Source organism: Ovis canadensis, chromosome 2, assembly GCF_042477335.2.
Source record: "Ovis canadensis isolate MfBH-ARS-UI-01 breed Bighorn chromosome 2, ARS-UI_OviCan_v2, whole genome shotgun sequence".
In the NCBI taxonomy this organism is placed as follows: domain Eukaryota; kingdom Metazoa; phylum Chordata; class Mammalia; order Artiodactyla; family Bovidae; genus Ovis; species Ovis canadensis.
In genome coordinates this window covers 175,314,332-175,336,945 of record NC_091246.1, presented here as the reverse complement: position 1 = coordinate 175,336,945, position 22,614 = coordinate 175,314,332, and the positions used below count along the sequence as shown (strand labels likewise).

General features: G+C 34.8%; 1 protein-coding gene across 1 annotated transcript in view; it reads right to left on the bottom strand.

Annotated features, from left to right (window-relative positions):
- LRP1B (LDL receptor related protein 1B) overlaps positions 1–22,614 on the bottom strand; it is a 1,961,274-nt gene that overhangs the window by 297,933 nt on the left and 1,640,727 nt on the right. Inside the window, exons 54-59 of the mRNA XM_069573760.1 lie at positions 22,457–22,597; positions 21,114–21,301; positions 14,459–14,642; positions 10,483–10,568; positions 1,738–1,860; positions 178–359 (exon numbers count right to left, since the gene is read on the bottom strand). Of these exons, the coding sequence (XP_069429861.1) occupies positions 178–359; positions 1,738–1,860; positions 10,483–10,568; positions 14,459–14,642; positions 21,114–21,301; positions 22,457–22,597 (904 nt within the window). The remainder of the gene's footprint in view (positions 1–177; positions 360–1,737; positions 1,861–10,482; positions 10,569–14,458; positions 14,643–21,113; positions 21,302–22,456; positions 22,598–22,614) is intronic.

The window sequence follows — 22,614 nt, the reverse complement described above, 5'->3', positions numbered from 1 at the left end:
ATTTTAATTTTCTCTTTCTCTGTAATTGTCACACTTGTATTTTTGATTTCTCAATTAAAACTTCTACACATTTTCACTTTTCATTGGTTCCCATGTTAAAATCTACAGACCAGGATTTACCATATTGAACATAATCCACAGTCTTAAACTTTAAGATTTTCAATGTTTGTTACAAACCCAGCACGAGGATCTAAAGACAGGTCCCTGGGAAACTTCAGCCTTTTGCTAACAAGTATAGTAGGGTATAAGCCATTAAGTTTGGATACTTCAATGATCCTTTTTTCTGTGTCAGACCAATAGAGGTTTTTTCCAATCCAATCGACAGCAAGTGCATTGGGGACGGCTGTGTTATGCACTACCTAACAAAATAAGAATTTAAAAAGTTAACATTTTAAATGCCTAGAATAAGGACAAAGCAATTACTTCTTGATTTTTTGAGAGATACATAATCGTATTTAACATTGAAATGTAATTTAGACAAGCACAACATATAGAACAACTTACCTAATAAAATTACTTATTTGTTTGTGAGATTACTCAATATGTAATCAGGCCCCTAGAAATTCCATAATGGTTTAATGAAAGAAACACAAAAATAGAAAGTTGTTGGATGGCTACACAGTTGTTTATTACATTTTCATTACAGTTTACTTATTCTCTCAGAATTTGGGGCAAAAATTCTATTACAGGTAGAGGTACACACATACTAGCACAAAAAAATAATTGATATTATCTATTAATAACAGGTTCTGGGGGAGATATCAATTAATTCAACACTCCCCCAACTGTCTTTGCCCTACTTTAACTACCTATTACAAAGAAAGAAAGAATATGAGCAAAAATATACATTAAATATTTAACCTAACCAAAGGGAAGTAGAAATGTACTCATTCAACAGTTATGTTCAATTGCAACCTATGTCAAATATAATAAGGATATAGGCTATGTATGCACAAATATGCTGTATATAAAAAACCAATAACATTTATTCTGAATTATGCAACCTACTGATATTTTGGTATTTTATATATATATGTGTGTATATATATATATATATATGTATACGTATAATTTCAAGGTTTCATTAATATTTTAAAAATTCATTGCTTCCACCAAAGCTCTCTATGCAATATTATAAATGGCTTCAAAATTTTTTAAGTAATTGAATTTGAACTTCTTTTAATATTTTACTACTTATATACAGTGCAAATGATTTTATTTTAAAACCCAAATTAACATAGAAATGGTATCAAGTAGAGTAGTTCACATCTAGAATGTGATATGTGTTTAATTTTAATACACAAATGTATTCAACTATTTCCTTCTATAGCAAAACAATAGTGCTATAATTTCAATCTACATTCTAATACTTATTTTTTCATTACAAAATCTCTAATTCAACTTTTTATTTTATATAAATCAACACAATTAAATCTCAGGCACTAATCATTCAAGCTGAAAGTATTCATCACATTTTATAGGGTTGTGAATATAAGTTTTCATATTTTATTTACTCAATTTGATTTTTATCTTATAGCAATCATGTTATAATGAAACATTGATAAGAATCTCCAATTTCATATTTAAAGTATATATTAACACACTGTACAAATGTGAAATTCAAACCAACCTAATACATTCTATGAGTCATGTCATTACCATCAAATAACATTTTCTATTCAATTTAAGCATACCAATACAATATTGAATTATCTCATCATCATAATATCTAGATACCTTAATATCACTTCCATTTAAACACATTCTATTTATGCGACTGCCATTGGGTCGACTGGAATCAATCCAATAGATAAATTCTTCTCTGTAATCAAAGTCTATACCAATAACATTGTTTAATCCCTAAAAATAAAAAAGAATATATTTGAATAATAGTTAACAGAAATCCTCTTACAATATTTTAGGAACTCATAAGAATCAATATTTCCCTTTGAATCTAAATAGTTACAGTTTTATAATAAAAAACATCTGTGACCAATTCTTTGTAAAAGCATCATATGTTTACATTTTCTCTATATCATACATGTAAGATGTTGCATAGTTTATTTGAGCATTTTTCCAAATGGAAAAATATTGGCGTGTTTAAAGAAAGCAGTTTAAGTAAATAGTCAATAATATGGGAAAATTTTCTTTTAGAGAGATAAAGGAAAATATTTTCATTTTAGATTAATATTAATTTGATGCTATTATGAGTATACATCTAAATTGAAAAGGTAGACAATCCCCAATAATTTAAGAGCTTTTGATAGACATCTGATGAAAGTCAGAAAAGATTTACCAAGTTTACTTTCCCTAACAGCCTTTGGTTCAACAACATACTAACATTCTCTGTTTTTCTCATGCTTCAAGCAGCCTGTTAGGCAATACAGTGCCATATTCGAATTTAAAAGTTAAAACTTTGGTGAATATTTAACCAAAGAGGAACTTGGTAAACATCTTTTTATTCCACATGGTAGAAATGTGAGGAAATTCTTCCTTTCAGACTCATAGTTAGTGCATTTTTTAGCAGGTAACAAAATTGAACATGAATTCAGCTGACGGATTTTTGGACAACACAGTTCCTTTGGCTGTTTCACAGTTTCACTGATTTAATTTGAGGATTGTTCACTAGGATCTGAGGATCTTGTTAGCTGTTGAGTTGTTCAAATGATTGCCCAGGGGTTGGTTTAATTCTGACCTATTGTTAAGGCTCATAGATTTACCTTCCCAATGGGCTAACAAAACTTGAATCAAGGTGGCAATTGTGTTAACTCACTTTGAGGGTTGAATATTAATTTCAGTTCAGTTCAGTTCAGTCGCTCAGTCATGTCTGACTCTTTGCGTCCCCATGAATCGCAGCACGCCAGGCTTCCCTGTCCATCACCATCTCCCGGAGTTCACTCAAACTCACATCCATTGAGTCCGTGATGCCATCCAGCCATCTCATCCTCGGTCGTTCTCTTCTTCTCCTGCCCACAATCCCTCCCAGCATCAGAGTCTTTTCCAGTCAACTCTTCGCATGAGGTGGCTAAAGTACTGGAGTTTCAGCTTTAGCATCATTCCTTCCAAAGAAATATCAGGGTTGATCTCCTTCAGAATGGACTGGTTGGATCTCCTTGAAGTCCAGGGGACCCTCAAGAGTCTTCTCCAACACCACAGTTCAAAAGCATCAATTCTTTGGCTCTCTGCCTTCTTCACAGTCCAACTCTCACATCCATAGATGACCACAGGAAAAACCATAGCCTTGACTAGATGGACCTTAGTCGGCAAAGTAATATCTCTGCTTTTGAATATACTATCTAGGTTGGCCATAACTTTTCTTCCAAGGAGTAAGCGTCTTTTAATTTCATGGCTGCAGTCACCATCTGCAGTGATTTTGGAGCCCAAAAAAATAAAGTCTGATACTGTTTCTACTGTTTCCCCATCTATTTCCCATGAAGTGATGGGACCAGATGCCATGATCTTCGTTTTCTGAATGTTGAGCTTTAAGCCAACTTTTTCGCTCTTCTCTTTCACTTTCATCAAGAGGCTTTTTAGCTCCTCTTCACTTTCTGCCATAAGGGTGGTGTCATCTGCATAACTGAGGTTATTGATATTTCTCCCGGCAATCCTGATTCCAGCTTGTGCTTCCTCCAGCCCAGAGATTCTCATGATGTACTCTGCATATAAGTTAAATAAGCAGGGTGACAATATACAGCCTTGATGTACTCCTTTTCCTATTTGGAACCAGTCTGTTGTACCATGTCCAGTTCTAGCTGTTGCTTCCTGACCTGCATACAGATTTCTCAAGAGGCAGGTCAGGTGGTCTGGTATTCCCATCTCTTTCAGAATTGTCCACAGTTTATTGTGATTTATTAATATATAAACTCATATTAAAAATAATTGACATCACAGACATTTGGCAAAGCCTCAGAGATATCTGCCATTTCTTTATATCTGATGTAAGATTTTTACATCAATATTTACTCTGAAGTTGTCATTAAAGTCACAGATTGGTTTAGGGGTCACTTATGAGTACTTGATCCCTGAAAGTATAGTCACCTTTCCTGGTGGCTCGGAGGTTAAAGTGTCTGCCTGGAATTCAGGAGACCCGCGTTTAATCCCTGGGTCGGGAAGATCCCCTGGAGAAGGAAATGGCAACCCACTCCAGTACTCTTGCCTGGAGAATCCCAGGGAGGGAGGAGTCTGGTAGGCTACAGTCCCTGGGGTCGCAAAGAGTCCAAAGAGTCTGACAGGACTGAGCGACTTCACTTCACTTATGAGTACTTATAATCCTATAAGTAAGGGTTAGCATCTCCAAGGCAATTGCTTTTAGGATTAGCATCTCCAAGGCAATTGTTTTTTGTTGTTGTTGTTTTGTTTTCCTGTGGTTTGCTTTGATTTGGTTAGGGAAAGGATGTGTGCTCAGTTGCTCAGTGTGTCCAACTCTTTTCGACCCCATGGATGGGAGCCCATCAGGCTCCTCTGTTCACAGGATTATTCTGGCAAGAGTACAGGAGTCGGTTGCCATTTCCTCCTCCAGGAGATCTGCCTGACCAGTGATTGAACCTGCATCTCCTGTGACTCTTGAATTGGCAGATGGATTCCCACTTGAGCCACTTGAAAAGTCCCTGGGGAAGGGTGGTTAATTCCTAAATCTGAGTTCAGTTTCCACATCTGTTCTCAAAATTCAGAATTTTATAATAACACCACATCAGAGATACACACTTTTTAATAAAACTCTGGCCAAGGCTAAATTTTTACTATTCAGATTTTACTTCTTTCCAGTGACCTCCAAGAATAAAAATCGCCTATGTATGGAACTCAGAGAAGGTTCTGGCAAAAACTGATTTTTTTCTTCCAGTAGCCAGGCTAAATCCTCAGGATGATGGTGTTGAAAATCATAGGCTCAAATCTTATGCTTTCATTTGTCTTAAAAGAAGCAATCTTTTTCTTCCGTTCCAGATTATAAAGTTAACGCTAAATAGCCTAACCCCGATATGCCCAGATGAATAAATACAAATAATGTACTTCTTTCAGATGGCATCATTAACCAAGAATAATGATTATAAACGCTAAAAAAATGCAACTAACAGTCAGTCTCAGATTCAAAACATGCATTAAATATATATTTGCACACGATAATTTGGAGGACTCTCTAACTACACATAAGCATTCAATCTAAGAAGTTATCTATGCAAAATCAATCAAGATTCTAAAACGTAAATTGAATATATTCCAAGTTCTGTAGAACGCTTAATTAATTCAATAGTAGTCTGTGATCTTCTTTCTGCTCAAAAGCACTTTTCATTGAAAGAATAAGGTATGGGTTAGGGTTCTATGATGGACTGGCAATGCAGATAGGTAAATTAGAGCTCTTTAAGAAAGATATGGACAGAAACTTGTTTCTCACTTTAGCAAAGATTTACCCATAATCTCTAGTCTTGGCAGAATTACCCCATTCCATTCTTTACAATAATCAATTTAGATAATGAAAATCCAGTTCCAAATTTAGCAAGTCAACTATAATAAATTAAATCCATGGATGCAGAGGAATTTAAGCTTAGAATTCTGACATATCTATCAAGACAAACTAGTTATTTTCCTACAGTTTTACTCTTAATCTCTACAGAAAACAGTGCAACTCTTGTTTCAGAATCATATGCAGGGAACATTAACATAGTCAAGGGCATGGTCAAAATAATGTCAAAAAGCTAGAGTCATCCCAGTGGTTTCAGAGCTGAAAATTGGTTTCATCAAAATCCTACTTGCTTCTTTTATCTCTGTGGTTGAATATTTGTACCCTTTGATTCAAGACGATTAATTTACAAAATTGTGTTTTGTTTCTTTATACAATTTTACTGGAATGAAAGACACTGCGAGAATCGAATTGGATAACATATTGGAAAGCTACTTGATTAATTTTCATTTCTGAAATCCATGTACATTTTCTAAATGTGTTGTATGAATTTAAGTTATAGCTATCTTAGCTACAACTATATTTTAGAATATATAGGGTAAAAATGTTCTACCAGTTGTTATAATTTTACGCTATAAAGCTTCATGAGATTGCTACTACAAGGAGCAAAACAAGTTCTCCTTATTGTATTCAACAAAATTAAGGTATTTGAATAAAATTTAAGGTATTAAAGTAAATTATTTTTCCTAATAAACAATGCATAAAATTTCCAAATAATTAAGGCGAGGATGTTGTCTTAATCATTTATTTTGACTGGGAAAAAATGTGGAGAGACAATTACTGATATTTTCTACTTCAGTCTACATATGTAGAAAAGTCTTTGAGGAAAAAAAAATGGTTTTTACTCCCTAGAACTCCGTGAAACTTTCTATAATGCTATGATGAAACTGTGGTTAAAAGCAATCCATAGTCAACACTTTAAAGCTTGTCTTTAATTTCTTGGGTCATTACATCCTGACTCAGTGGTCACCACTAACAAATGCTCTCCAAAGACACAGATGTCCAGGGTCCACATGGATTTCTTTATCTTCCTCATACCCTCTTCATTTCCACAAACTACACCAATTGTCTGAAATTCATACCGTGTTAAGTACTAGTGATCCAGTTCAGTTCAGTTCAGTTGCTCAGTCACTTCCAACTCTTTGCGATCCCATGAATTGCAACACGCCAGGCCTCCCTGTCCATCACCAACTGCTGAACCTACCCAAACTCATGCCCATTGAGTCGGTGATGCCATCTAACCATCTCCATCCTCTGTCGTCCCGTTCTCCTCCTGCCCTCAATCTTTTGCAGCATCAGGGTCTTTTCAAATGAGTCAGCCCTTTGAATAAGGTGGCCAAAGTATTGAAGCTTCAGCTTCAACATCAGTCCTTCTAGTGAATACACAGGACTGATCTCCTTTAGGGTGGACTGGTTGGATCTCTTTGCAGTTCAAGGGAATCTCATGAGTCTTCTCCAATGCCACAGTTCAAAAGAATCAGTTCTTTGGCACTCCTCAGCTTTCTTTATAGTCCAACTCTAACATCCATACATGACTACTGGAAAAACCATAGCCTTGACTCGACAGATGTTTGTTGACAAAGTAACGTCTCTGCTTTCTAATATGTTGTCTAGTTTGGTCATAACTTTCCTTCAAAGGAGTAAGTGTCTTTTAATTTTATGGCTGCAATCACCATCTGCAGTGATTTTGGAGCCCAAAAAACTAAAGTCAGCCACTCTTTCCACTGTTTCCCCATAATTTGCCATGAAGTGTTGGGACAAGATGCCATGATCTTTGTTTTCTGTATGTTGAGCTTTAAGCCAACTTTTTCACTCTCCTCTTTCACTTTCATCAAGAGGCTCTAGTTCTTCTTCATTTTCTGCCCTATGGGTGGTGTCATCTGCATATCTGAGGTTATTGATATTTCTCCCGGCAATCCTGATTCCAGCTTGTGCTTCCTCCAGCCCAGCGATTCTCATGATGTACTCTGCATATAAGTTAAATAAGCAGGGTAACAATATACAGCCTTGACGAACTCCTTTTCCTATTTGAAACCAGTCCGTTGTTCCTTGTCCAGTTCTAACTGTTACATCCTCACCTGCATACAGGTTTCTCAAGAGGCAGGTCATATGGTCTGGTATTTCCATCTCTTTCAGAATTTTCCACAGTTTATTGTGATCCACACAATCAAAACTTTGGCACAGTCAATAAGGCAGAAATAGATATTTTTCTGGAACGCTCTTGCTTTTCCTATGATCCAGTGGATGTTGGCAATTTGATCTCTGGTTGGCAACAGTCTAATATTTTATCACCAGTAAGTAAAATACTAAATGAATGTGTGCATTAAAATTGTTTGGTTGTACAAGATGGATGTAGATAATGCAGAGATGCAGAGAGAAAAAATAATTTTGCTCCATTAAGAACAATCTCTGATAACATACTAACCAAAATATGAAAAAGATAAAAAAAAAAAGATGGCAGCAGAAATGTCTTGAGTAACAGGGTTGGAAAATACAGGAAGGAGTTGCCACTGAAACTCTTTCACAGTTCTTTCATGATGACAATAAATACTTTTACTTGTATTAGTTAAATTTGTAGTTATCATCTAAGCTTATAAATAGAGTATTCTAAAAGGAGAACTCTTCTTCCTTTGAGAGAGAGTCTAAAAAGAGGAAATGCTGAAAACAAGCAAAAATACTATAAACAGAAAATATAAACATGTCAATACAAGAGACATGTCAATTCGAGAGACAATACAAGTAATTCAATAGTTTGCAAACTTAACTCTGAAGGTATAGACATGCTAACAGAGGGTATGGGGATATACTTTTAAGATAAAAAGATAATTTTCAATATTTTGTAAGTTTGATATAAGCTTAAAATGTTAAGGTGGCTCAGCAGTAAAAAATCCAACTGCAATGCAGGAGATGAGGGTTTGATCTCTGGGTTGGGAAGATCACCTGGAGGAGGGCACAGCCACCCACTCCAGTATTCTTGCCTGGAGAATCCCATGGACAGAGGAGCCTGGCAAGCTCCAGTTCATAGCGTCACAAAGAGCGGGACATAACTGAAGTGACTGAGTGTGCAGAAGAAATAAATTAAATAATGTAGAAAACATTGGGGAATTAAAACATTTCCAATTTAAAGCAGTTATGCAAACTTATTACCTATGGGTATTACTCATCTCTTAAAGAAATGATTATCCAATTCTTATATTTTAAATAGATTTTAGTTTTTATAAAGAACACAAAAATATTTTCTATTTTACCCAATCTCTTAAGGTGCAGAATTAGAGACAAGAGGCAGTGGATATTGGTGGCATCCTCCAAACTCAAGAGCAAGAGTCTAAACCTCACTGACATTCCTGAATAAGACATACTTGTCTTATTCACGTAAGCACATAGAAAGTTTGAGGACACTGGTGAATTGAGAGCATGGGTTTTATATCAAAGTGGCATCTGCCACCCACCTGGGGTTGTGCCCGTTCAGGGATGTGAGTCCAGCAATGCTACACCGTCCTATTTTTTCATGAGTAGCCAGAAATCTGGATTTTCATGTGAAAATTTCATTTTCAATCTGTGACTTAGAGAAAGTGAAAGTGAAGTCGCTCAGTCGTGCCCAACTCTTTGCGACCCCATGGACAGTAGCCTGCATCAAGCTCCTCCGTCCATGAAATTTTCCAGGCAAGAGTATTGGAGTGGGTTGCCATTTCCTTCTCCAGGGAATCTTCCAACCCAGGGATTGAACCGAAGTCCCTCTCATTGTAGACAGACACTTTACCGTCTGAGCCACCAGGGAAGTCCGTGACTTAGAGAGAAGCTGGCAAATTCAACTCTTTTCGGAGTAGCCAATATCACACTTGCTAACAAGTATTTGCACTTAAAGTAAGACTAAATTCCTAAGCAGTATGGATGAAACTCTAACAATAGGAATGGAGGTACCCATGAGAGAGTGAAAAAAAATATATTTAGTTAAGCATTCTTTATGTTGCTGAAAAATCCATACGTGGATAAGCTTTATCATCTAATGCCTCATGCAGGCATAAACATACTATGAGAACATGAAACATCCTTATTTTTGGCACACTTGTTCTAGACAGTGCTATCACATAATCATGTCACTATTGCACCTTTTGGGGCAAAGACAAGCTTGCAGCAGGACAGATAGAAGCCCAATCATTCCAAAGAAGCTATTTTTCCTGACAATTAAAGATAGGCTAAAATTAACTATGATTTCTCTAGCCCATGTAATAATCAGTCTAGTTTAATGATTTGATTTTATGCTATTTTCACTGTAGATTGAGAGGGAAAAACAAAAAGGTTGAGGTAAGCAATTCACATTTTTATTCTGTCATAAATGAAAACCATTCCTTTTCATCTCAAATAGCATATATAAACACTGACAATAGATCAACAGTTCAGATTCTCGAAGTAGGTGGGTTGAAGGATGACCATGGCAAGGCTAAATATACGCATCTCATAACCTTTAAACTATGACTGGATTACAGTCATACTTTTGCTCCTTTGCTGATTCCAAATTTTAAAGGCTCCTATATGAAAAAACGGATAACTAATCCCACGTTATTCATCAATATAACAATCAATATATTCATCAAACAGATAACTAATCCCATGTTATTTCATCAATCCCATGTTATTCTTTTAGTTCTATGAACAGAAACTTATAGTTCTGGAAAAGATGTTTATTTTTAAATCTCATGGATGGGGTGGGGGGCAACTTGGTTAACGCACAAAATACCTTAAAAAATAATTTTATACCCTCTCTAGCTATTCTTAAGACAGCATTTTAGATATTTTAAGATAGTTTTTTTTTCCTTGCATTAATTATATTTTGCATCTTACACTTTCCTTGATATAGTGTGATATTACAAGTTGGAGGACCTGGACAATTCAAACAAAACAAAGTTTATGGTAATCTTATAGGCATACATGCTTCAAAAGTTCTAATTATGAGGTATTACTACAGCTCTAATTATATCTGGAGTGACCATATTAAATATTAGCAAATTATCATGGAAATGTCATACCTGTTTTAAAAGTGTGTAGTTGGAGCCATCGGTGCTAATTTTCCTTATCTCATGATGATCAGCAAGAATTAGAAAAGGCTCTTCATCTAAATACCAAGACAAAAAACATATTAGACTATTAGCAGTTTTGGTTTTCAACTTGGCTTAGTTTCAGCTTAGTTACTTCAGCAGTGCAACTTCAAATGCAGTGCCTTCTGGTAAACTAATGGTTAAAAAATTCATACTGAGCACCTCTGCTGATAATAATATGAAAAGAAAGCAGATACCTGTGCAGTACAGAAAATCTAGACAATTCCAAATCCCTCTCTTTCCCTCAAGTTTCTTGAATATTAAATTACCTAATTTATTTGAAATTAGTGGAAAATATCTACTGCTAAAATCTTGCTTTTTCTCATTCTTTTTAAATTGGAATACAGTTGATTTACAGTGTTGTCTTAATTTCAGGTGCACTGCAAAGTGAATCAGTTACATGTATATAAATATACCCATTTTTTAAAAGATTCTTTTCCTATATAGGTCAATACAGATTGTTGAGTAGAGCTTCCTGTCCTATACAGTAGGTTCCTATTAGTTATCTGTTTTTTCACACAGTAGTGTATAGTAGTGAATATGTCAAACTTAATTTCTCATATGATACAAATGAACTTAGTGACAAAACAGAAATAGAGGCACAAATGTAGAAAACAAACCTATAGTTACTGGGGGAAAGGGATGATGGAGAGGGATGAAATCTTATTTTTAAATGAAATTCTGAGAAGTATAATCTTCACCTTAGAAATCTATAGTACCGCTAAACATTCCTACCGCTAAAAAGTGAAAATGAAAGTCACTCAGTCGCATCCGACTTTTTGCGACCCCATGGACTATATAGTCCAAATGGAATTCTCTAGGCCAGATTAAATCTGAAAATTCTTTCCTGATAATCATATAACCGGCTTATGCCCTCAGAATAACTTCCAAGAGTTTCACTGCCTACATGAACTTTTTCCATGTGCCTGGGGGCTTCTTTTAAGTAGGAGTCTATATCCTTCTTATTTGTTCAACATGCTTTAATATCTTATTTGTTGTAGAATCTAGGAAATATAATAAGAATAATCTAACCATAATTCATATATATAAAGATAAAACTCTTTTTAAACATCTTTGTTTCTAAAATGCTTTATATACTTATTTTCCTGAAGAGCAAATTTAATATCAGCATATATTAGAAAAAAACAGTGAAAAAGGTATTTTATGAGGACTTTATGGCAGAAAGTGAAGAGGAACTAAAAAGCCTCTTGAAGAAAGTGAAAGAGGAGAGTGAAAAAGTTGGCTTAAAGCTCAACATTCAGAAAACTAAGATCATGGTATCTGGTACCATCACTTCATGGCAGATAGATGGGGAAATAGTGGAAACAGTGTCAGACTTTATTTTTAAATTGGAATTTTCTAATTTACAAAATTTAACACACTACTGGAAATAAACAGAAGTTTAATAATACTTGTCTAAAGTGCCTGATGAACTATGAAATGAGGTTCGTGACATTCTACAGGAGACAGGGATCAAGACCATCCCCATGGAAAAGAAATGCACAAAAGCAAAATGGCTGTCTGGGGAGGCCTTACAAACAGCTGTGAAAAGAAGAGCAGCAAAAAGTAAAGGAGAAAAGGAACGATATAAGCATGTGAATGTAGAGTTCCAAAGAATAGCAAGAAGAGATAAGAAAGCCTTCAGCGATCAATGCAAAGAAATAGAGGCAAACAACAGAATGGGAAAAACTAGAGATCTCTTCAAGAAAATTAGAGATACCAAGGGAACATTTCATGCAAAGATGGGCTCGATAAAGGACAGAAATGGTATGGACCTAACAGAAGCAGAAGATATTAAGAAGAGGTGGCAGGAATACACGGAAGAACTGTACAAAAATGATCTTCACGACCCAGATAATCATGATGATGTGATCACTAATCTAGAGCCAGACACCTTGGAATGTGAAGTCAAGTGGGCCTTAGAAAACACCACTACGAACAAAGCTTGTGGAGATGATGGAATTCCAGTTGAGCTATTTCAAATCCTGAAAGATGATGCTGTGAAAGTGCTGCACTCAATATGCCAGCAAGTTTAGAAAACTCAGCAGTGGCCACAGGACTGGAAAAGGTCAGTTTTCATTCCAAACCCAAAGCAAGGCAATGCCAAAAAATGCTCAAACTACCGCACAATTGTACTCATCTCACATGCTAGTAAAGTCATGCTCAAAATTCTCCAAGCCAGACTTCAGCAATATGTGAACCGTGAACTCCCTGATGTTCAAGTTGGTTTCAGAAATGGCAGAGGAACCAGAGATCAAATTGCCAACATCCGCTGAGTCATGGAAAAAGCAAGAGAGTTCCAGAAAAACATCTCTTTCTGCTTTATTGACTATGCCAAAGCCTTTGACTGTGTGGATCACAATAAACTGTGGAAAATTCTGAAAGAGATGGGAATACCAGACCACCTGACTTGCCTCTTGAGAAACCTGTATGCAGGTCAGGAAGCAACAGTTAGAACTGGACATGGAACAGACTGGTTCCAAAGAGGAAAAGGAGGACGTCAAGGCTATACATTGTCACCCTGCTTATTTACCTTATATGCAGAGTACATCATGAGAAACGCTGGACTGGAAGAAACACAAGCTGGAATCAAGATTGCTGGGAGAAATATCAATAACCTCAGATATGCAGATGACACCACCCTTATGGCAGAAAGCGAAGAGGAGTTAAAAAGCCTCTTGATTAAAGTGAAAGAGGAGAGTGAAAAAGTTGGCTTAAAGCTCAACATTTAGAAAACTAAGATCATGGCATCTGGTCCCATCACTTCATGGGAAATAGATGGGGAAACAATAGAAATAGTGTCAGACTTGATTATTTTGGGCTCCAAAATCACTGCAGATGGTGACTGCAGCCATGAAATTAAAAGACGCTTACTCCTTGGAAGAAAATTTATGACCAACCTAGGTAGTATATTCAAAAGCAGAGACATTACTTTGCTGACTAAGGTCCATCTAGTCAAGGCTATGATTTTTCCTGTGGTCATGTATGGATGTGAGATTTGGACTGTGAAGAAAGCTGAGCACCAAAGAATTGATGCTTTTGAATTGTGGTGTTGGAGAAGACTCTTGAGGGTCCCCTGGACTTCAAGGAGATCCAACCAGTCCATTCTGAAGGAGATCAACCCTGGTATTTCTTTGGAAGGAATGATGCTAAAGCTGCAACTCCAGTCCTTTGGCCACCTCATGGGAAGAGTTGACTCATTGGAAAAGACTGATGCTGGAGAGATTGGGGGCAGTAGGAGAAGGGGACAACCCAGGATGAGATGGCTGGATGGCATCACGGAATCGATGGACGTGACTCTGAGTGAACTCTGGGAGTTGGTGATGGACAGGCAGGCCTGACGTGCTGTGATTCATGGGGTGGCAAAGAGTCGGACACGACTGAGCGACTGAACTGAACTGAACTGAACTGAACTGAACTGAATCATTGGAAGAATTCACACCATCTTACATGGATGACTTATTTCTATTGTTGTCATCAGTATAATTTTTATTATTCTTCTTATTGATGTGTTTTCTCCTTGGCACACACATATGAGGGTGTGTGGCATAGGGAGAAGAAAAAAAAATTATTAGGACACTGTCACAACAGGTTCTTTAATAGTTTTGGCCAAACCTGCTCCCAAGAGCTTGTTATACAGCAGAAAGTAGTGCTAGTTTTTAACTTGTTCTCAAAATCTACAAAACACTTAATGATTCACTAGACCAAACTATAATGGTGTTTCAAACTGAGCAGTGTGTGGACAACACACAAAATAAGAGCGATGGATTCCCAATCAAGGTAAGTAGAAGAGAATTTTGACTTATTAGCAACATCAAGGAGGAATGAATTCTATAAGAATAGCTATGAAATCGAGGATTCATATGTATAAGTGAGGCTGGATCAGTGGCCAAGTTCAATTCAATACCTGAGAGTGACTTGCAGCCATTTGGGTTATCAGGTTGTATTTCATATCCATCTGTACAGAGGCACTTGTATGTTCCATATGTATTGATGCATTGCTGGCTACACGGGAAGCCCAAAGAGCATTCGTCAATGTCTACACATGTTTTACCATCATCCTTCAGTTGAAATCCAGGCCAGCATTTGCACTGGAAAATGAAAAATGAGCATAATCAATTTATACCATTGTCATTGTCTCTTCCATTGAAGAACAGATAATGCCAAGTTTTTGTATCCTGCAGCAATTAAACATTAATCAGAATTACATACATGGTGTACAGCTTATGTTTAAAACTCATTCTCCCTAATATCTTCATTTGACCTTCTGAGGTTGACAAGATTACAAAAGTTCACTGGCATCAATCAGCAAGCCATGGTGGCTAGAGAATGGCAAGGAAAAACTAAATCATCAAATTCTTGTTTCTTTTTCTTTTTTTGCATTTTTTAGAAGGCTGTTTTAACAACCATAATGATTAACTGTTATATGGAGATCTAAAGGTTACTAATACTCTCACATATGTTTAATTTCATTAGAGTCTTACAGAAATCTATGATGTAGATACTATTACTAGTTAACCCATGAGAAACCTCGAAACACAAGGATGAAATTGTGTAGATAAAGCCAGTTGGAGAGCTTGCTCTTGCTGTAATTTTTAACAAATATTAAGGCTTAACTACTAAATATTGGCAGGATCTGATTCCTTTACCAAACATGTTGTTGCCTGGAGAAATAATAAAATTAACATAATTCCTCCACTATAATTTAATCAATGTACATCATCAGATATTTTTTCTTGGTGTCTCTATCATGTTCTATACAACCCTCTTATGTGATACTTACTAAATGGCATCAGTTCTCTGTACAGTGTCATGCAATGTATGTCTTTGCATTCCTGAAAATAATGAGGGGTTATGATTGGTCTTTCAGTTGTATATTCAGCACCTGCCAGGTAGCATACGGGAATTATAATTACATAAAATGAACTTATAATTGGTCATATGATTAGGACCATATTAACTTTAAGACTCTCCTATATAGCCTTTGAATAAAGGAATCTGTGAGTACTGAATAGGAACATGAAGTAGGAACTCTAAATTGTTAAGAAAAGCTAGTATTCATTATAAACATTTGAACCTATGTATCTATTTGCAAAATATTAGACAGAGAGAGATGTGTGCTTATTATTAAATAATCAGCAAACAAATAATTGAAGGGTAGAATTTCAAAGTACAAAAAATGGTGTTCATTGTGTGGAGAAGGAACATCAACTTCACCTGAAAGTGCTCAAAAGATAAATGAATAATGTTTCCAAGTCTTTTTACATAAAAACGAATCTCTTTAATCCCTTAGCACTTTTATCTTCAATATTTAAACCAATATTTATCTAATAATTCTAAACCATTACAGACGATTTTTTTTGTAACCTCCAGAATCCATTAGCAAGCCAGCAAATCAAAGCAAAACCCACAACATAATTTCCCAAATTCTCCTCATCAGATCATAGCTTTTGACAGTATTACTTTCCTTGAAAAGACTCATCCTACCACCAGATATAGAAGTCAGGGGAATTGGTGCTTACGCTATGTCCAAAATAAAAAAACAGAGTGTGTGTGTGAGAGAGAGATGCTAAATGTCACTGAAATATAATTACAAATAGTTAAAGTGGTAAATTCAAAGTTGTATATTTTACACAACTAAAAAACAACAACAAAATTTTCAAAGGGAAATTGACAGGCTGCAAAAAGATATCACTGAAACAATTGGAAATTAGATCATGTGATCATGTGGACGCCAGAAGACACATAGGAAGACACAGGATAGAGTTGAATTCAAGAGGCACTTAAGGAAAAGTGAAAGAACGTGTTTTAGAATGCATTACAATCCTCTCAAGAGAGTATTATATAAAGAAACAAATAGTGTCCTGATTCTAATAGGGTTTTGGGAAATTACTTTGAATGGCTAACGTCAGGTAATAGAACTACCACGCTAACTAGCTGGTTTGGATAAAAACATATTTATGGAAAATTAATTTCTTGAAGGTAAAATTTGTAAAAGTTATCAAGTGTAATGGACATTTCTATAAACAAGTGAAATTATATTTAACAGCAAATTTTTAAAAGTGTTTATTGAAAGAGATTTTTTTATTATATTGAAAGATATTTTTTAATTATTTATTTTAATTGGAGGCTAATTACTTTACAACATTGCAGCAGTTTTTGCCATACACTGACATGAATCAGCCATGGGTGTACATGTGTTCCTCATCCTGAAACCCCCTCCCAACTCCCTCCCCTTCCCACCCTTCAGGGTCATCTCAGTGCACCAGCCCTGAGTTTCATGCATTGAAACTGGACTGGCGATCTATTTCACATATGATGATATGCATGTTTCAATGCTTTTCTCTAAAAGTCCATTAACCTTGTTTTACCAAAATCATTTTTACCCCTAAATAATTAAAAGGCATTTAAGAGAAATTCTACTAATCTCACTTTTATAAATTGAATGAAAATTAATAAGAATCATTTTTGTCCACAAAGATAAAAGATGAAAAATTCATCTATATTTAATTTAAAAAGAATGGTTTAAAAATGTTTCACTTTCATTTAAAAATATAATCTTTATTCAATGTCAAGTTAATATTCCTCATAATTAAGAACTATTTCAGATTGTTTTATTTATATTATTTTTTTAGAGAAACATATTACTAGAAACAAATATAGCTGTCCAAAGCTTTCCTATAACATTCAGAAAAAATTCTTTGCAGCTTTTTAAGTGATATTTGAAAATATTGATTATCTTGTATACATTAAAATTCATTTATCTCCCTAAAGTACATTTATTTTCTCATGGTAAGTTACCCTTCCATCAAAATAAGATTCTTGCTTTTTTAGTTAATTGTTATTATTCCCTTTTGAATAGTTGGATCGATTGTTATTTGTTTTACAGCAAGTGTGCAAATTATTCACAGTCCAGAAGGTATAAATTTTGCTTTTATAAGCAATTTTCATTTTATTGCCTAATTTGCAGTAGGACTTGTCTTGTTTTGCTGATACTGTAATGAGAAATAGTTTACTGTATAGTTTTCCCCATTCCCTGACAAAAGAGAAATCCATCAGCTAACATTTTTTCCCCAAAATAGGGAATTATTTTGTAATTAGTTTTTTGTTCAATCTCCCATAAATTAATATTCAGAAATATAACATATTACAGACACATATTAAAATTTCATATATAACATAAAAGTGTGATCATGCTTAGTTGCTCAGTTGTGTCTGACTCTTTGTGACCCATGGACTGTAGCCCACCATACCCTTTTGCTCATGGGATTCTTTAGGCAAGAATACTGGAGTGGGTAGCCATTCCCTTTTCCAGGATATACCATAAATGTTTAATATATATGTGTGTGTGTATATGGGAGAAGGCAATGGCACCCCACTCCAATACTCTTGCCTGGAAACTCCCATGGACGGAGGAGCCCGGTGGGCTGCGGTCCAGGGGGTCACGAGGAGTCAGACATGACTGAGCTACTTCACTTTCACTTTTCACTTTCATGCATTGGAGAAGGAAATGGCAACCTACTCCAGTGTTCTTGCCTGGAGAATCCCAGGGATGGGGAAGCCTGTGGGCTGCTGTCTCTGGGGTCACACAGAGTTGGACATGACTGAAGCGACTTAGCAGCAGCAGTAGCAGCATGCATGTATATAAACATATATAAACACAATATATAAAATATTTGCTTTGAATATTTAAGTTTCTTATTATTCTCAGTTATTTTCATTTTTTCTTTATTTATTTTTAATTGAAAGATAATTACAATATTGTGTTGGTTTCTGCCATACATCAACATGGATGAATCATAGCTATATATATGTCCCACCCTCTTGAACCTCCCTCCTACCTCTCATTTTTTAACTGACTTTGCTTCCCTCAGGAGATGTTTTATTTTATCCATCACATTAGTTTTGGCATGTGTTTATATTAGAGACCATATACAAAGCAATTTTATCACGTATCATATACATTAACTTTTAAAATAATTAGTATGTCTATTTTAACTCAAATTCTCACTTCATTCTATGACTCCAGAGAAGTCAAACAGAAAATACTGATATTTTAAAGGTATCAATAAACAATTATTTCAGTGTGTGGAATCTTATAAAGTAATTAAAACAGTGTAATTTAACATGACTTTCTGGGTGAGAACTAGTACTACCAAAAGTAGTTTTTCACATATGGAATCTCTAAGAAGTCAGCACTCTTTACATGTAGCCATTAAAAAATATTAATCCTTACTTTTGATGTTATGTTATGACCATTTCATATTCTATATTTTTAAAATTTTACCACAATATTGTTATGATAGATTAAAAACATACATAGGATCAAAAAATAAATCTACTTTGAAATTTAAATTTAGGCATTTAAATAGATGAGTGAATAGATATACATAATATATGATAGAAATGGATTATTATTTATAACATGACAAAATTATAGCCATTGCTTCTTATAATTTTATAACACATTTCCTGATTTGGGGGGAAATATTTCTGCATTGATTGTACATAAATCACCAATAATATTTTTTCTGCTTCATCAGGTTTCAAAATATGTACTATCAAAATTAATTATCTGATACCTACTCATCTCATTAGGAGCTGTCCTGGCTCATCTGTCTTGCTTCCTTCTACCTACAACATAGTGTGATGAGTCTGTGCATTTGTGTTCTAAGTCTTACATGCATGTGCGGTTAGTTGCTTCACTGTGTAAGTCTTACGAGTTGAAATAATTCTTCTTAATACAGTACTGGGTCTAAAAACTTAAACATAACTAAAATCAACATAACTAAACTAAACTAACATAACTAAACTAAAATAAACATAACTTTCTTAGTATTTTACTTTTCATCTCTATTTTAACATAGGGGAAATGATTATTATACTTCTTAGGTTATATCCATATACAGTGACCAAAGTAGTTATTAGTCATAATAACAGAAATTCAGAGATTATAAATGACAGAATGGTTGTTTGGCTGGATTTACCATTAGATAGAACTGACTGTCATAGAATGTTAAGGCTGGCAGTTAAAATTCCCAAGAATCTTTGTAATATACACTATTTTTTTTTCTTGCATCTTTTAAAGAAAGTCACTTAGGCCCAGATGAAACACTTAGACATAAGAAAGGTGACGACTGATGTACAAAACTTCTTCCTTATATTGAACAGACTCTGTTTCCCAACTTCTAATTCCAACCTTTGAAACAACTCAGACAAGATATGCTCCCTATTCCAGTACTTCATGTATTTATTATTTATTAATGTCATTTTTATTTCTTTGACTCTTTCAAAATTATTTTTCAAACTTTAAAATTTTTATTTTGTATAAGAGTATAGCCAATTAACAATGTTGTGGTACTTTCAGGTGAATGGCAAAGGGACTCAGTCATACATATACATGTATCCCTTCTCCCCCAAACCTCCCCTCCCATCCGGGCTGGCAGGTGACATTGAGCAGAGTTCTAGGTGCTACACAATAGGTTCTTGTTGGATATCCGTTTTGAATACAACAGGGTAGAATTTAATATATTTAAATACATCTGACTAGTCATTTTGCTCCTGGTGAAATTTCTTCCAACGGTGTGTTTTCCAGGCCCCCAATGCCACTGGATGCACAAATGTGGATACAGTACAATTTGTCAAAGTTCCTCTTAAAGTGTCATGTCCCTAAATGTGCACAGTACCCCAGGTATGTCCTGATCATCACAGAATTCAGTAGAACAAAATTCTACTGATATCTGTAGATTCTACTGACATCTGACATCTAACTAGATTAGATGGCCTCTGTGTTTCACTGAAGCCATGTTCTTTTGCTGATTCATACAGAGCTATTGTCCAGTTAAAATCACTAATTTCCAACTGAATTGCTTTTACTGAGGTTTTCCCATATTTACATAATTGATTTTAATCTAAAATACCACTTTAAGATTTAGTTTGTATGCATCCTCCATTTCAACATACTAAAGTAGAGATGTTTTCTAAAGCTATTTCTGTCAGTCAATTTTGTCAGTGAATTACCTTCTTCAGGAAAGTGGTACCAACAAAAAGCAATTAGGATATTGGACATGATTTATCTTTTAGTGTACCTGCACTCAGTCCTAATAATTCATGTACTCTGTTTTTTTCTTCCTGTTTATTTGAAAAAATATTGCGTTCTTCTGTGTTGTGATAAAATATAAACGATCAGCCCATTCTACTTCAAAGAGGTATGAGAGGGAAAATGAGAAGAAATAAGAATTTCAGAGAGCTGCATGCATATTTACCTAGCTATTAATAGCAGTATCTTTCTCAAACACTGACCTTTCTTTACTTACATTTTTTCTTTATGATCACCATTTATTAGAAAGCTGAACACTTTCAATATTTTGTCTTCATGATTATATTCTATTTATATACCACACTATTAGTACGGTGCACTTGTATAAAAAATCTCCATTTAAATAATTTTAACTAACAGTATTCTAATGACTTTCAGTCTTACAGCTATATTCAATTAAATAATTTTTATTATCTCAAATTCTAACCTATCACATGATTTTCTGTTTTTGATGAGTACCTACCTTATAACTGACAGGAAGGTCCTGACAATCTTGAGAACACCCACTGACCTTCTTACTCAAACACTCATTTATATGGCAGTTCCTCTCATCTGAGCCATCGCCACAGTCATCCTTATTGTCACAAAGAGCTCCACTGGGAATGCACCTGCCATTTTTGCACATAAAAAATGAACTGTTGCATGACTGTTCTGGAAAAAGAAAATAAAACAAATGGAACATAAAGGGCATGCCATTGTTTTATATTGCAATTGCTGAAAACATTCACAAATATGCTAACTTGTCAGACAATTATAGTAAATATAGGTATGGTATATATAAAATGCTTTACAGTCAGTGTAATATTGCATACATAAAGAAAATCAAGGGCAAACAGTACTTTCATGTTCAAAATACTGCAAATATAGCTTTACATTGAAAATTAGCCATCAAAATAAGCATCAATAGCAAAAACAATGGAGTATTTCTGTCTTAATTTTTATTGTGAAGAATGAGTTCAAAAGTGTAATGATAGCTTGACATTTTCCTCAAGTCATAGGTCTCTGAGAAATTTCATGTCACTGAAAATTAAGAATCTGGAATAGGTAAATATTCCTAAATTCTTTTTTTTTTCCTGGAAATATAACATTGACATTTTTAAATCTGGGCATAAAAAGACACTTGTGGTGAATAATAGTTGTTTCAAATATAGCTATGGAAAGGAGTTCAGGTTTTGCAGCTATTCAAAACCTGATGATTTAAGCATTACTCATTATAATACAGGATACAAGAATGCCTATTAACATGTAAACTATATGAAAAAAAATTAATTGGGTTTATTCTAAAATTTATAACTAGGTATTCAATCTTTGGAATGGTAAAGTGAAAAATAGACCAAGTTTGGCTACATATCTATTTTATGTTCAAATGATATGCAATTTATTTCATTTTGCCTAAGTTTGAATACTATTGACTTTATCTCAGTAAATCTCAACTTTTTTTTTTTATTAAATGTTCTATTTAAAAGGTCCATACATGGAAAGTAATCAAATAGGTCCATACATGGAAATTATCTTCACATTAAATAATGTATTAAGAAAAATGACTTTTTTTAAAGCAACGGGATGATGGATTCATCTGGTTCATTGCCACACATCTTCATATCTGTGGCACAGACTCACATTTCTAAAACTAACTCCAAAACAAGGTTGATTACCAGGATGCTTCTATTGTATGGTGTCAGTAGAAGTATCACATAATTAATTGCATTTTCTCTCAATGAATACCACATGAACCTAAAAATGAATCACAGTATTGCCTTAAAAAATCAGTTTTGGAATAAGCATAGTATTGTACACTTTCTGTACCTGCACTTTTACACTTTGGGTTTATAGGTGCCTCATCAGAATGGTCTGTACAGTCAAAGTCTCCATCACACTGCCACTGAGTATTTAAAAGACATCGCCCATCAGCACAGCTAAACTCTTCTGCATTGCACTGTCGGTACCCTGCAGGCAAAGGAACA